This window comes from Zosterops lateralis (genome assembly GCF_965231275.1).
Source record: "Zosterops lateralis genome assembly, chromosome: 1".
Taxonomy (NCBI): Eukaryota; Metazoa; Chordata; class Aves; order Passeriformes; family Zosteropidae; genus Zosterops; species Zosterops lateralis.
The window spans coordinates 47,186,809-47,200,364 of record NC_139762.1 but is presented as its reverse complement, the minus strand read 5'-3'; the positions used below and the strand labels follow the sequence as shown (position 1 = coordinate 47,200,364).

The window sequence follows — 13,556 nt, the reverse complement described above, 5'->3', positions numbered from 1 at the left end:
GTGTGTGTCTATAATCTATTTACCAGCATTCCTATTTCAGTGTGTGCCTGTTAATAAGATTAGTAATTAAAAAGCTTGATAGGAATTGGCAAGCATAGTTCCTCCTCCTTTCCCTCCCCTCCAAGCCAGACTGGCGTGGAGTGTGAGGCACGGTTGGCAGAGTACCTGAGGGAGTGAAGGCAGGAGGCTCTGCTGAAACCTCTGCCTGCAAGAAGGCAATGGAGAAATCCCGACCCTTATGGGACAATCCCCTACAGTTTGTTTTCGCCTGCATTTCCTATGCTGTGGGGCTGGGAAATGTGTGGAGGTTCCCATACTTATGTCAGATGTACGGAGGAGGTAAGTGTGGTTTACATTTTCTTGCTTCCCTCAAGGAGGAGTGGGGCAAGCTTTAAGTCCAAAAGTATGTTGTCCATGTTAATGCTCTGTACACCCAGCAAGGTCCAGAGCAGAGTAGGAGGTCTGGCTTTCTGTTGGTGTACAATCTGTTTTATTGTGGCTTTATTTTATGTATTCTTTAGCATTAGGCTTTTACCTGACAGCTGCCCCAATATAGTGGCATTTGTTTCCTGTAAGTGCAATGAAACAGTGGGAAGGCCCATGTTTTCTAAAAGAAACTAAAGTAGAGTGAGAAATATAGATCCACATAGTATTCATTTATTATATTTTTGCCCCACTGAATCACTCTGAAGGTGTCAGAAACTGGTTCATATCCTTGTACATTTACCTATGGGGACTTGGAAAATATTGAGAAGGGGAGAAGATTACACTGATTTAACTTAAAAATCAGCTGTATTATTTCAAGTACCTGTCATTAATATCTTGTCTTTTATACAAAGCCTTACTTTAGGAGATGATAACTTGGCTGCAAATCTGCTTGAAGTTGGCTGAAATGCCTTAATCATCAGGAGTTCCACAGCTAAAGCCTTCCAGGAACCTTTGAAAATAAGGAATAAATTGATTTGTCCTCCAAAAATAAATAAACCAACCAAAAAGACCCCCAAAACCCTCTTTTAAAATTTATCCTCCTCCTGGGTCCAAAGTGAAGGAAGATGATGTTTGTGGCATATAGGAGCCACAGCTGTTCTTCCTTAGGAATCAAAAGTCTGTTAATTAGATTAATTAAAGACCAGTATTAATAATCTCCTCTAGTATACAGCTACCACTATTTTGAAGAATCTTTAGAAACAGGCTCTCTATAAGACAACCAAGTTTTTTACTGCTTCTCATACTTCATCTGCTGTCATAGTTGGGGACCCATCTCAATCTTGCATTAAGAGACATGATGAGCAACTGCCTCATCTGCTTCTGGTCTCCTTCTGCCTTTTCTTCCTTTCAGGAAGAAACACTGAGGTGTTAAATGGCTTTTTGCTTTTATGCTTGTTTTGTTGGCTTGTAGCTTACTTCTGAAAGCAGTTGTGGTGGTAGGAGTTGGTTCATGCCGCTGTTTGAAAAGTCATCTCAGCACTGAGACTGCATCAGAGCTATCCTGTGGGATCAGGTCAAAAAATCCAGATAATATGGTGGGTGAAGTGTCAGTAGAAGATAGATGCTGCAATGGATGAAGTGTGTATTGCCCTACTGCAAAGACTGAAGTAAAGATTTCATATCTGACACTGAACTCTAGCACAAAGCTTAAAATATGTTTCTGTACACAGTCAAACTGCACATGATCAGTTTGCTAGCAGCCCGTCATGGCAGACATCCTGACAGACAGCAAAACTTAGACATTTTGAGGGCTTTGTGTTGTTCTTTTAACCAGCCATCTGTACTGTAGTAGGTAGTGAAAATTGTCTGCAATGTAACCAAAACTGGAACATTTGATTAACCTGAATGGAAGCTCTGCTGAGTGCAGAGGCTTTGGACTAGATGACCTTTAAAAGGTGCTTTCCAACTCAAACTATTCTATGATTCTACGATACACCCAAGTATTTTCTGAAAAGCATATTTTATGAGAATGTTTTTCCATTATTTTTCATTATATTTTCCATTCTTTTTCTCTCTAACACTTATATTTGTGTGGGGAAAGGCAGCTCTTTCTACTGTGAAATTAAAGCTCCTGTGGATGATAGGATGTTTTGCTTTTCTTAATTGTTTTATTCACTGCACTCCTAAAGAGGATTCTGTGGCTTTCCAGGGTTTCACAAAACCCACGCACACAGAACATCGTTTCAGGAACTTAAAAGCTGAATATGCCAGGCACTGGGATTAGGGGGATGGCAGCTTGTTTGGCATCTTCCTTGTAGTAAAGCACAGAGCCAGACCCTGTCCTGCCCAGCAGGGCAATAGCACCCTTATTACAGGTGATACTGAGTATTACCCTGAATATTTGCAGACTTTGTAACCTGTTATTCTGTTCATCAGCAGTTTGCCTCCTTCTCCTTGCTTTCCTACAGAGAGCATGACCTGAGCAGAGCAGGGTCAAACCTCGTAGGTGCAGCTCTTCTGTCCCTAAGCAGGCTGGGCCAGGCTCAGACGAGGCTGGGCTGGGTCTGCAGCGGGGCTGGTGCTCAGCCCTGGGCGAGGAACCCCTGAGCGCCAGGCAGGAGCCTGAGCAGGGATGAGGGTGCCCCTGGCCAAGCCCGGTGCCTTGAGCAGAGCCAGGGCACACTCCACACCTTTTGCCAACTACAGGGATCTGGCCTGCAGGCTGGTTTTTTTCCAGCAGACAGCTGGAACCGGAGGGAACAACGCCCGGTGTCGATGAGCAGGGAGTTAAGTAGAGTTATGTTGATTCACAGCTGATAAGGAGCTGGTTTATCGACTGCCCATACTCGCTCGTATGAGACATTTTGGTTCTACTCTTTGGGAAGAGATGCATTAGGAGCAAGATCTGTGTGCAAACAGGATGCAGAGCAAGGGGCAAGGGGCTTAGCCCTGGCACCCCCAGCTGCGGGGGGACATTGGGGTGAAGAACAAGCCTGAAGGCATTTCTCCTCCTTGCCAGGTGGCACAGTCAATGCCAAACATGTGGCAGCGCTGCTGAGAGGGTGGAAAACATTTGCAAGGCCTAATGCCGGTGCCCCTGAGGTCCATGGCAGAACTCCCTGAGTGGCTGCTGGGACAGCTCACACCCCACCGGCACACAGCGGCTGCAGGAGCTCTTAAACCTCCGACAGTTCCCTTGCGGCATAGGAAGTTATCTAACAGACTAACAAAGGGGTTGTTAATAACAAGAGAGCCGGGAGGTGGGAAATTAATTCCCAGAATAAACCGGATTATTGCTCTGTGTTTATTTCCAGGTCTTTGCCTCAGTCGCTGCATGGAGTTCATTCCTCCAGAGCACTGCACAGAGTCCATTGCAAGGAATGTTAATGCCACAGATTAAATCCTAAATAAGTGATATTTACGTAAATATTTTGGCTCGCTGTAAAAAGGGAAGCAGGGAAGCCTTCACAAAAATCCAGCTTTTGACTCAGTCAGCAGCTCTTTCTGAAGTGAGCCCCAGGTCGAATACAAGGATTTTATTTTTCTTTCCAGCAGAAATTTAAGCCAAAAGCACATCCTAGTTGCCAGGTGGGAAGGTCCTTTTCCTTTCCTCGCTGTCAGCCATTCCTGCTGTTCCTCTTCCACAGGAGCATCTCTGTGGCTCTCCATGTGGAGGGAAGCAGGAATGAGCAGCTCTAGGCAGGAGGAGACTCTATGCTTCTGTCCCAGGGTCTGCTCCCACAGGTGGGGCCCTGGGGGAAAAGCCTTCATTCATTTGCTGGCACTTGTGGGCTCAGCATATGGATTTGGGACCTTTATAGTTTGGTTTTTTGGTTGGTTGTTTTCTTATTTTTAAGCAAGGCTAGGCTTAATATGTAACTCAAAACTCTCTGTTTGACACAGACATTGCTGTTACCTTTTCTTTGAGCTCTTTGGTTGTGTGGCAGAACACCCTACACCGAAGTAAATCTTTCCCTCGTCCTCTTTGTCTCATTATCCTTTACAAGGTTTGGCGGGTGTTTGGTTACCCTTTAACAGCCCCAGCCCCCAACATTGCTCAAACCGCCCGGACGCATCTGGGCAGTGCTACCACACCACAGTGCTGCCCAGCACAGTTTAACAGCAGAAATCCCAGCCTTGCCAAGTCCCTGTGGAAAATTCCCTGTACCCAGGCAGACAGTGCCCACCAGCCTCTGGGATGCTGCTGAAACCTCTGTGAGATGTCCTTCAAGATTGGGCCGTGCCCTCAGTATTCAAGGTGCCTGGATAGGACCAGGACCCGGACCCAGCCAGCCTCTGGGACACTTGGCAGCATGACTTGAACACAAATAGTGCAATGTGGTGTTTATCTTGCTGAAGGCTGACTGTTGGGTTTGTTCTCACAGGTGGCTTTTTGATCCCATACCTTATCATGCTGATTGCTGAGGGGATGCCCCTGCTGTACTTGGAGCTGGCTGTGGGGCAGCGTATGCGGCAGGGCAGCATTGGCGCCTGGAAAATAATAAGCCCCTACCTCTGTGGTGTTGGTATGTTCTCAGTTTCCATCTTATATTCCAGCATTCAGGGAACGTGGGTGATCTTACATTGGAGAGCTTTATCTTTCAGAGAAGAAGCAGGTGGGAGCTCTGGTTTTGCTGGGTCTCACCAGGCTGAGCAAAACACCTCATGGCATGCATTTATCCTGTCCTTTGCTGGGCACTGGGGCCAGACCCCAGCTTGCAATGTTGGATCTGGACTCAGAGGCAGACTGGCAAAATCGTGGTGTCAAGGCCAGTGCTAAACTCAGTCCCTGGGGCTCCCTACACTGGGCTTTGACCCCAAGAGCACCTTCTCAATAAGCTCAGTATGACTGATAAAATGGTGCCTTTATTTCCTACTCCCAGTTTACCATTTACCGATGTCCACTCCTAGCCACATTTTTATGTTATTAAATTACCCTATCATTAATTTGCATAAGCACACATTTTATTTTTAATCATACATTGAATATTCACTCCCCAGGGCCTAGAGTATCAAATCCAGTTCGGGATAGTCCTGGTGGGAGGACAAGGGAGTGACTAGAGTGACAGGGACATGCCCTATGTACATGGCTGTGCAGGGACAAAGCTTCTCCTGTGTCAGCCATGGTGGTGCTGCTCCCACACCCCACAGATGTTATGGAGCCCTGGGCATTTTGAGGTTTTCTGCTGACCAAGTGTTTCCCTCCATGCCCACAGGAGTTGCCAGTGTTGTCGTCTCCTTCTTCCTCTCCATGTACTACAATGTGATAAATGCCTGGGCCTTCTGGTACCTCTTCCACTCCTTCCAGGTGTGTGGGCTCCCAACAGCCCAGTTTGGCCCCACTGTGGCTGTGGAGGGTCACGGTGGCTTTGTATTGGTGCTGGATGTTGCATGGCACCATTGTCAGCTGGGAGTGGGGAGGTGGAGGGGTGTCAAAAGCTTCAGAAACCCAGGGCTTTGCTGGAGGGAAAAATGAAGCAGTGATGTCCTCCTCCAAGGTCTTCCCAGAGGCATTGGCCATTGTCTTCTCCTCACCATGGAATTCAGGTGAAGGCCAGGCTTGTGATGCTTTGGTCATGTGTGCCTTGGTGCCGGGGTGTCCTGCATCCTGGGGTGGGCCTGTCTGATGGCAGGGGAGAGGTTTGGCCCCAAGGTAGAGAGGAGAGGGTCATCCCCAGGGGAACAGGTTAAAGAGGCTCAGTCCTTGGGGAAAGAATCAGTCTGGTCATCTCCAAGGAAGAGGGACAGAGTTATCTGTCCTTGGGTAGGGGGTTCAGAAAGGGGATCAGTCCTTGGGGAGAGGGTCATCCCCAAGGGAGATTGTCAAAGGAGATCCTCCCCAGGGGAGAGGGTCATCCCCAGCCCCGGGCAGCCCCATGCAGAGAGAAGCAAGCCCGGGCACAAAGCTGCCCTTGCCATCATCCTCCCCATTCCCCACTGGCACCTCGGCTCTCCCTGCCCTGCCGACAGCCCGCACTCATTCCATGCCCCTTCCTGCCAGGACCCCCTGCCATGGGCCACCTGCCCCCTCAACAGCAACCGCACGGGCTACGAGGAGGAGTGTGAGAAGACATCGTCCACGCAGTACTTCTGGTACCGCCAGACCCTGAACATCTCCCCGTCTCTGGAGGCCAGCGGGAGCGTGCAGTGGGAGCAGGCGCTGTGCCTGACGCTGGCCTGGCTCGTGGTTTACCTCTGCATCCTCCGTGGTACGGCCTCCACCGGCAAGGTGAGAGCGGGGCACAGCCGGGACGTGGGCAGGGGAAACAGCGCTGGCAGGCAGTGAGGAGTGGCTGCTGTGCCTTGGGGTCATGGCATCTCCCCGGAGCACCCAGCTCTGCTGCCTCTGCTGCCCGGCCAAGCTGCAGCTGAAGCAGGATCAATCAAAACACTGAGTGATACTGAAAAAATAATCCAGAGAAGTCCTTTGAAGCCATCCAGCTCGCTGCAAAAGCAGTTGTCAGGCTGCTGGCCATGAGGAAAGCTGCCTGCTCCAGCAGAGCTGTGTCCGGAGATGTCTGTCTATTCTTTGGTTTTGCAGGAAAAACAAGACATCTACTGGACATTTTTTGCTTGCTTTTTATTCACAGCAACAGTTATGAGGAAGTGGGGAGAAAAAACCCCAATGTCCTGGCTGAGCCTGGACTAAGCAGCAAGCTGAGGTCTGTAATCCCCAAATCGTCTTAGCCAAATACAGAAAGCCAAGAGATGGTAAACTAGGAATAACCTCTTAAACTTGTTGCAACTGATTCAATTGAATTTTGATTCAACTTGATTCAATTTGAATTTGATTTTGACCTTTTATGAGCTCTGCCTGCTTTCCTTGCAGAGCAAACGATGAATGACCTTTGCCTATTGAGTTCTTGATAGTTATGAACTGGTGTTACGCCACCAAATGATGCAGAACTGAGTTTGTGAATGCTGCAGATATTTTAGATTTTTGTTTGATTTCCAGTCAAAGAGAAGATGCTTGGAACAATAGTGCAGGTCTTCAGTACTATTAAAAATTTCTCTCCCTAAAATGTAAATCTAAAATTAGATTTGTCTGATAATATTTCTTACAAGATTAATACAGGATAACAAACACAATAATGGAAATAATTTATGTGAAGTGAGACTGACATAGCAGATTAGCTTTGTCTTACATATTCTTTAGACCAAGATCTTTACCCTCTTTTCACAGGTCGTCTATGTGACAGCCTCTTTGCCATACTGTGTTCTCATCATATACCTCATCAGAGGATTAACACTTCATGGAGCTGTGAATGGGCTCATCTACATGTTCACACCAAAGGTACAGAAAAACTGCATTGAATTTTTCAATAGACAGTATCAGTTACTGAGCATGTAAGTTTTTAAAAGCTCTTGGTCCTCCTTTTTTTATACTGAATTTTGAAGCAGTAGCATAGGTCTGGCAGCTGGAAACCTCAGCTGGGACTGGCTGGAGGCTGCCATGGTGCCCAAAAGCTGCTTGCTTTTTCCTGCAGAAAAAGACCTTCCCATTGGCATAACCTGTTACTTTCAGTCAGAGCAGTAACCCTGCCCAAAACCACCCCTGACCTGTAATGGATGCACAAAGGGTCCCACCCTTGCCCTTGTCCCCATCCCTGCAGGCTGGGAGGGGCAGTGCTGGGCACTTTGGGGAACTTCATGGTCTTGCTCTCTCGTCTGTCTTTTGCAGCTGGAGCAGCTGTTGAACCCCAAGACCTGGATCAGCGCTGCCACACAGATCTTCTTCTCGCTGGGCCTTGGCTTTGGCAGCCTCATCGCCTTTGCCAGCTACAACGAGCCCAGCAACAACTGCCAGAGACACGCCATCATCGTGTCCCTCATCAACAGCACCACCTCCATATTTGCCAGCATTGTCACTTTCTCCATCTATGGCTTCAAGGCCACCTTTAACTATGAGAGCTGTATCAACAAGTAAGAGCCTGGTGTTTCACTGGTTTTCCACTGCAAGCTGTTCTGGGGCAGGTAAAGGGGGAGGTAAATAAATAACAGCTCACAGCACTGCCAGCACTGCCCCAAGAGCAGAGCTGATAATGCTTTAATAAAGCTAAAGGGGCTATTCAAAGCGATGAAGCCTGAGATGAAAGGTCAGAGCGCTTTGCCTTTTGACACTTGGGTGCTGCTTCCAGGCACAGGCCTGGTCAAGAGGATGAGTTTGCCTGGTCACGTCACAGAGGCACTTCCTCTGTGTTCCTGTCCTGGCCCGTGCTCCAGAGAGTATGGGGGAGCTGATTAAGAAACGCAGTGATGCTCAGATCCCCCTTTTTAAGGCTAAGCCCTTAAGTTCCAGAAGCTCAGCCTCCTTGATTGTGATGCTCTCCAAGTGCCCAGCAGCCTGCAGGATTGTGTCCTGTAGCTGCAAGCTTGCGTGCAGTCCCTGGCACAGGGCCCATGGCAGTTACACATTTACTCATATTTTTAGAGCTTTCAATCTATCTGCTGATCAGAGAGGAAACCAAGCTGATAGTCCTTGCTTGTTGCCAAAAGACTTTAAAGTTGGTGGGGTGTGGATGTGAAACCACAGGGCAAAGGGGAAGAGACACCAGCCAGCACTGGCCAGCACCCAAAATACCTTCCCGGGAGCAGTGTGGGCACAGGAGCTGCTCCCTCCAAGAAACAAATCAACACAAGGTTGCCAGTGTCCCAACACTGTGCTGGAAGTGCTGCTCTAACCCAGGGAGACTGAAGCCTCAGGGCCAGCAAAGCATCCCCATGGGGCTGATGGAGAACAGGGATGAGGTGTCCTGGGCCTGAAAGCTATTAAATTCATGTAATCTTTCCCAGGATGATCTTGCTGCTGCTGAATGCTTTTGACCTGGAGGAAGGCTCTTTAACAGCAGACAACCTCAGTGAGATGAAAGACTATCTCATGGCCACCTACCCACAGGAATATGCCCAATTAGTGCCACAGATTAAAAACTGCAGTTTGGAAGCTGAGCTGGACACGGTGAGTTGCCACTTTGTGGTGTTTCCTTTGCTCCCACTGAGCCCAGGCACCCCATGTGAGCCCAGGAGCTGCCTGACCAGGGCTGGGGATCACTTCTACACCTCAGGATGGGGCAGGGGCTCACTTGGGTCATTAGCATCCAATGTCCCTGCAGTTGGGATAAACTGGTGAAGACCTCACCCACCTTTGCTGTGCACATCCACATCTCAGGTGTACTTTGTCATGACACAGAGTCACTCTCTTTTATGTCCTTTATCAAGCTGAAGAGCTGCCTGCAACTCAGTTTTCTCCCCTTGTCTCCATCAGGCTGTCCAGGGGACAGGACTGGCATTCATAGTCTATTCAGAAGCAATCAAAAACATGGAGGTGCCCCAGCTGTACTCTGTGCTCTACTTCTTCATGCTGCTGATGCTGGGCATTGGCAGCATGCTGGGGAACACGGCTGCCATCCTGACCCCACTGACCGACAGCAGGGTCATTGCCTCCCGCTTTCCCAAGGAGGTGATCTCAGGTGAGCCCCTGACAGGCTGCAGCACAGGCCACACGGCCAGCGCCTGTGTGTGTGTCTGTGTGTGTGTCTGTGTGTCTGCATGTGCAGAAGCTGTGGTGCCCCACTGCTGAGTGGAGTGACACTCCACTCTCTCACCTCGAGTGGAGCAGGGAATAGCAAATGTGCTCCTGGAAGAGTTTGCCTGCCCTTGTGAAATCCAGCCCTTTCCCTTGGGAGCTCCCAAAGCACCAGGGCATCCTGGCTGTGTATTTCCAAGCTTCCCGACATACCCCAGCTCCTTTAGACTCGCATCTCTGGACTGGTGAACGTCAAAGGGAGGGTACAAATGGCAACATAGTTGCAGCAAGTTTAGTCACATGGCCAGTATCCCAACTATGAACCAGTCCTTGGTCAAAAGAAATAGATGCTCCTGTCTGGGCATGGAAGTCAGTCCTCCTACCTTAAAACCTGTTTTAGCTGGATGCCCAGCGGCCACAGCAGATGCTGCACACACACGTGTGACAAAGCTGTAGCTAAGACTTGGTTGTCTCAACCATGTCTGGGGTGATGTGCTGTGACTGTGCAGGTCTAAGGAGCAGCAGTTTAACGACAGTCACACATGCAAAGGGGCAGGTCTTTTCCTGGGAAAAGAAAATCCTTCTCCTCAGAGAAAACTGCTCAGCAGAAATCCCACCAGCTTTTTAGTCACAAGAAATGTGACATTTTCCCTACACAAACTTCCAGATGTAATGGCACAATCTCTGTTTTATCCACACAGGTGTTGTATGTTTCATTAATTGTGTAATTGGCCTGATCTTCACTCTGGAGGCTGGAAATTACTGGTTTGACATCTTCAATGACTATGCAGCCACCCTCTCACTGCTGCTCATCGTGCTGGTGGAAACCATTGCTGTGTGTTACATCTATGGGATAAGGAGGTAAGAGCTGGAGCCCTGCTTCCTTCCTAGTGGGACAGCTGGGGGAGAGGCCACAGGCCAAGAATAAAAATACTGCCTTGGGATAAACGTTTCACCTGTGCTATAGGGGTTGGGGGTCTCTCCTGCCCTGCCCTTCCAGGGCCTTCCATTTATCACAGAGCTGTGAGGGGCCAGGCTGGGCTGGCACTGTCTCTGCTGGCAGGGGAGTTCTAAGGAGCTGTACACACAGCTTCCTGCTCTTGTCTTTGGTCTTAGGAGCAACTTCTGCCAAAACTCTGCTCCTCCCAAGACAGGAATTCAGCACGAGTGCAAGAGTGCCAGTAAGTCTGGTTTCAAAGGTGGTCACCTCACACATTGTTTGTCTCCCGTGTCAATCCTTGTGGGTAAAAGGAAGCTCTGGAATCAGGAGAAGTTATATCAGGAAAAGTGTTTGAAAATAGCTGAAAGGAAAGGCTTCAGCATTTGGTTTGTTAGTCTGCCTGGGTGGCCAGGCACACACATGGGTATTTCCTCCCTGATGAGATCAAAACCTCTGAGCCAGATGAGATTCTAGGTGCCATTCCCAGTGTCAGTACTTCCTCAAAGACAGTCAGGTAACAGCACTGAGAACACTCAGCTCCACAAACCCAGCTGTTTTCTCCACAACACTCCAGCATCATTGCTTCTCTCTGTCAGCTGACACCAGTTCAAGTTTACACTTCTGGCAGAACTTTCTTACTGTACCTATTTCTTACTGTACCTACTCTCTGCAACTTGGGATTCTCTTGGAAGCCTCACTGTCTTTGTTTGATTTCCCCCTCACTGTGATTCTGGTGACCCAGCTTTTCAGACAGTAATTCTCTGCTCATTTGTGGTCACCTGTACTCCCCTTTCTCATCTGCCACACTCGATTCTGTAGGTGGTTTTTGAAGAAACTCAGAACAAGGTATTGATCTGTAGCCAGTCTCAAAAACGTGCGTATGGTTTTCTTCACAAAAATGTTTGGTTTTCTTTTGAACAGATTTGAGAAAGATCTTTACACCATGATTGGACAGAAGCCAAACTGGTATTGGAAAATTATGTGGGCTTTTGTTAGTCCACTGCTAATTATAAGCCTATTTATTTTTTACCTCACCGACTATATCCTCACAGGAACATTGCAATACCAAGCATGGGATGCCACACAGGTAAAAGAGTTTTGGGTTTGGGCTTTTTTTCTGTTTTAAACTTTCCTTAGTTCCTGCAAGGATACAAGCTTCCTTCCTAAATACACAAAATGGCCTTCTCAAAGTGAGTAGCTGGAGATGGCCCTAACTCCTAACTTAATTTTGTAGAAAGGAAAAACAGGGAAAAGTATACTTAATTATGATGCAATGATTCCGTAAAATCAACTGTTTCCCCTCTGTGATTCTTAATCAACCCTTCACAGAATTAAATTTTATTCATGTTGAAAAGCCAAATATCATCTTTAAAAATACACTTAAACTCCTCTACTTTCAAAGAGTATTTACTTTGAACAAAATTAGTGGTATTTTGACAGAACTGAGCTGCTGCTGGAAAAAAGTTTTCATCAATTTCCATATACATTCTTTTCATGGCCAGAACACTTTCCTAAGAACACTCTGCGCATTTATCACAGAGCAATTACTACTGGATAAGTAGTTACTGGTTTCATAACCTTTTGTGGAAATGTTTCTATCATGCAGAAACGAAGCACATAATTGTTTTCATGTCATGGCCAATTTGGGACTCATGGCGGGCCTGGCCTGTTGACTGGGAGTCAGCATGAGGCCACAGGCTCCAGGAGAGGAACACAGACTTTACAGGGGTCAGGGCCCAGCCACCTCATTAAGAAACACAAATCAAGCCAAAATCTGCCCTTTACCAAAGCCTGCAGAGATTTCCTGCACTCCTGTTGTCAGCAGCTCTGTTCTTGTCAGTTTTCAGTGTGTACAGTTGGACAGAGAACACCGAGGGCAGCTGTGGGCTGCTGCCAGACTGAAAATGCTTCTCAAAGGTCCTGCTTAGATCCATACACACAGCTCTGCTCCTGGCCTGACTCTGGGACTGATCCCACAGAGCCAACACTGCTTTTCTCCCTTGCAGGGGCAGCTGGTGACCAAGGATTACCCGGGCTATGCCCTGGCAGTGATTGGGCTGCTGGTGGCGGCATCCATCACGTGCATACCCCTGGGAGCACTAGTGACTTTTATAAGGAAGAGACTGAAGAGGGAACGAGTTTCAACTGTTGCATGAAAGCTGACAGCTGGATTTGGGAAGACCCTCACCAGTGACTGGGCACTTCTGGAAGACAGCAGCAACCATTATTTGTAGCAGCTATTTATAGAGTTGAGAATGGTGGGTGCTATAATGACCAAAAAGTGCTCTTGGGAGGTTCCACAATGGTTTGGGGGAAATAAGCTCTTCTGTAACAAGATGAAGCTTTAAAGTGGCCTCTGTAAAAGAGGTGAGAAGGAGAAGAGCAGCTCACAAAATGCCAGCTAGCATAAATTAACCAGCACATCAGCCCATTAAACAACATTAGGTGATTCTTTTCCACTGATGTAGCACTGCCTGTGTGTGGAAACATGACCAACCAAGCATGTTCTGCACCAACGTACCAGCAAATACCCCCAAACCATTCAAGACACAAACTTACTCATTGTTCGAAATGACATCTGTATTTCACCACCAGGTGAAACTGTTGAAGTCTGGCAATGAGAATGTGACAATTGCTTTCCTACATGGGAGTACTCAGCAGGATGGCATCGGGAGATAAACGTGGCCAACATGGCTTCTTTTATACTTGTATCCAGCAAAGCAGTGAATATATATATTTATATATGCATATATCTATATATATGCACACGTATGTGTGAGCTGCACAAGTTCTCCCACCTCCAGAAGTAAGCTTCCAATTCCAGTATGCAACTGTGCACTGTGCTGTCCTTTGTATTTTCTAGGGATGTATTTTAAGTACACTAGAAGGTATCTGTGATAAAGCTGCTTTACGAGCCCCACCCAAACAAAGTATGCCATATAATTAGCTTTGACAAAGTTCATATCCAGGTATTCTTTAATCATCAGATGTAACAATCCAGCAGTTCCATGGACCTGGTTAATTTCCCTGTGTAAACGTTTTATAAAGAAAGAAACATGTTTAAATTGCAAGCTTCATGTAATAGAAAACATTAAAATTATATCTATGAACGTTAGAAAAGGCTGCTCTGAAGAACAATATTAGAGACACACTCATGGGACGGGG

At 47.5% G+C, this 13,556-nt stretch overlaps 1 protein-coding gene across 1 annotated transcript; it reads left to right on the top strand.

Annotated features, from left to right (window-relative positions):
* The first annotated feature begins 119 nt into the window (after positions 1–119).
* SLC6A20 (solute carrier family 6 member 20) lies at positions 120–13,511 on the top strand. Its single transcript, XM_083859001.1, has 11 exons — positions 120–339; positions 4,314–4,454; positions 5,145–5,236; positions 5,930–6,157; positions 7,112–7,222; positions 7,610–7,851; positions 8,722–8,884; positions 9,191–9,395; positions 10,153–10,312; positions 11,313–11,478; positions 12,398–13,511. Exons 1-11 carry the CDS (start codon positions 219–221, stop codon positions 12,545–12,547), a joined length of 1,779 nt encoding a protein of 592 aa, XP_083715127.1. The 5' UTR covers positions 120–218; the 3' UTR covers positions 12,548–13,511.
* The last annotated feature ends 45 nt before the right edge of the window (positions 13,512–13,556 follow it).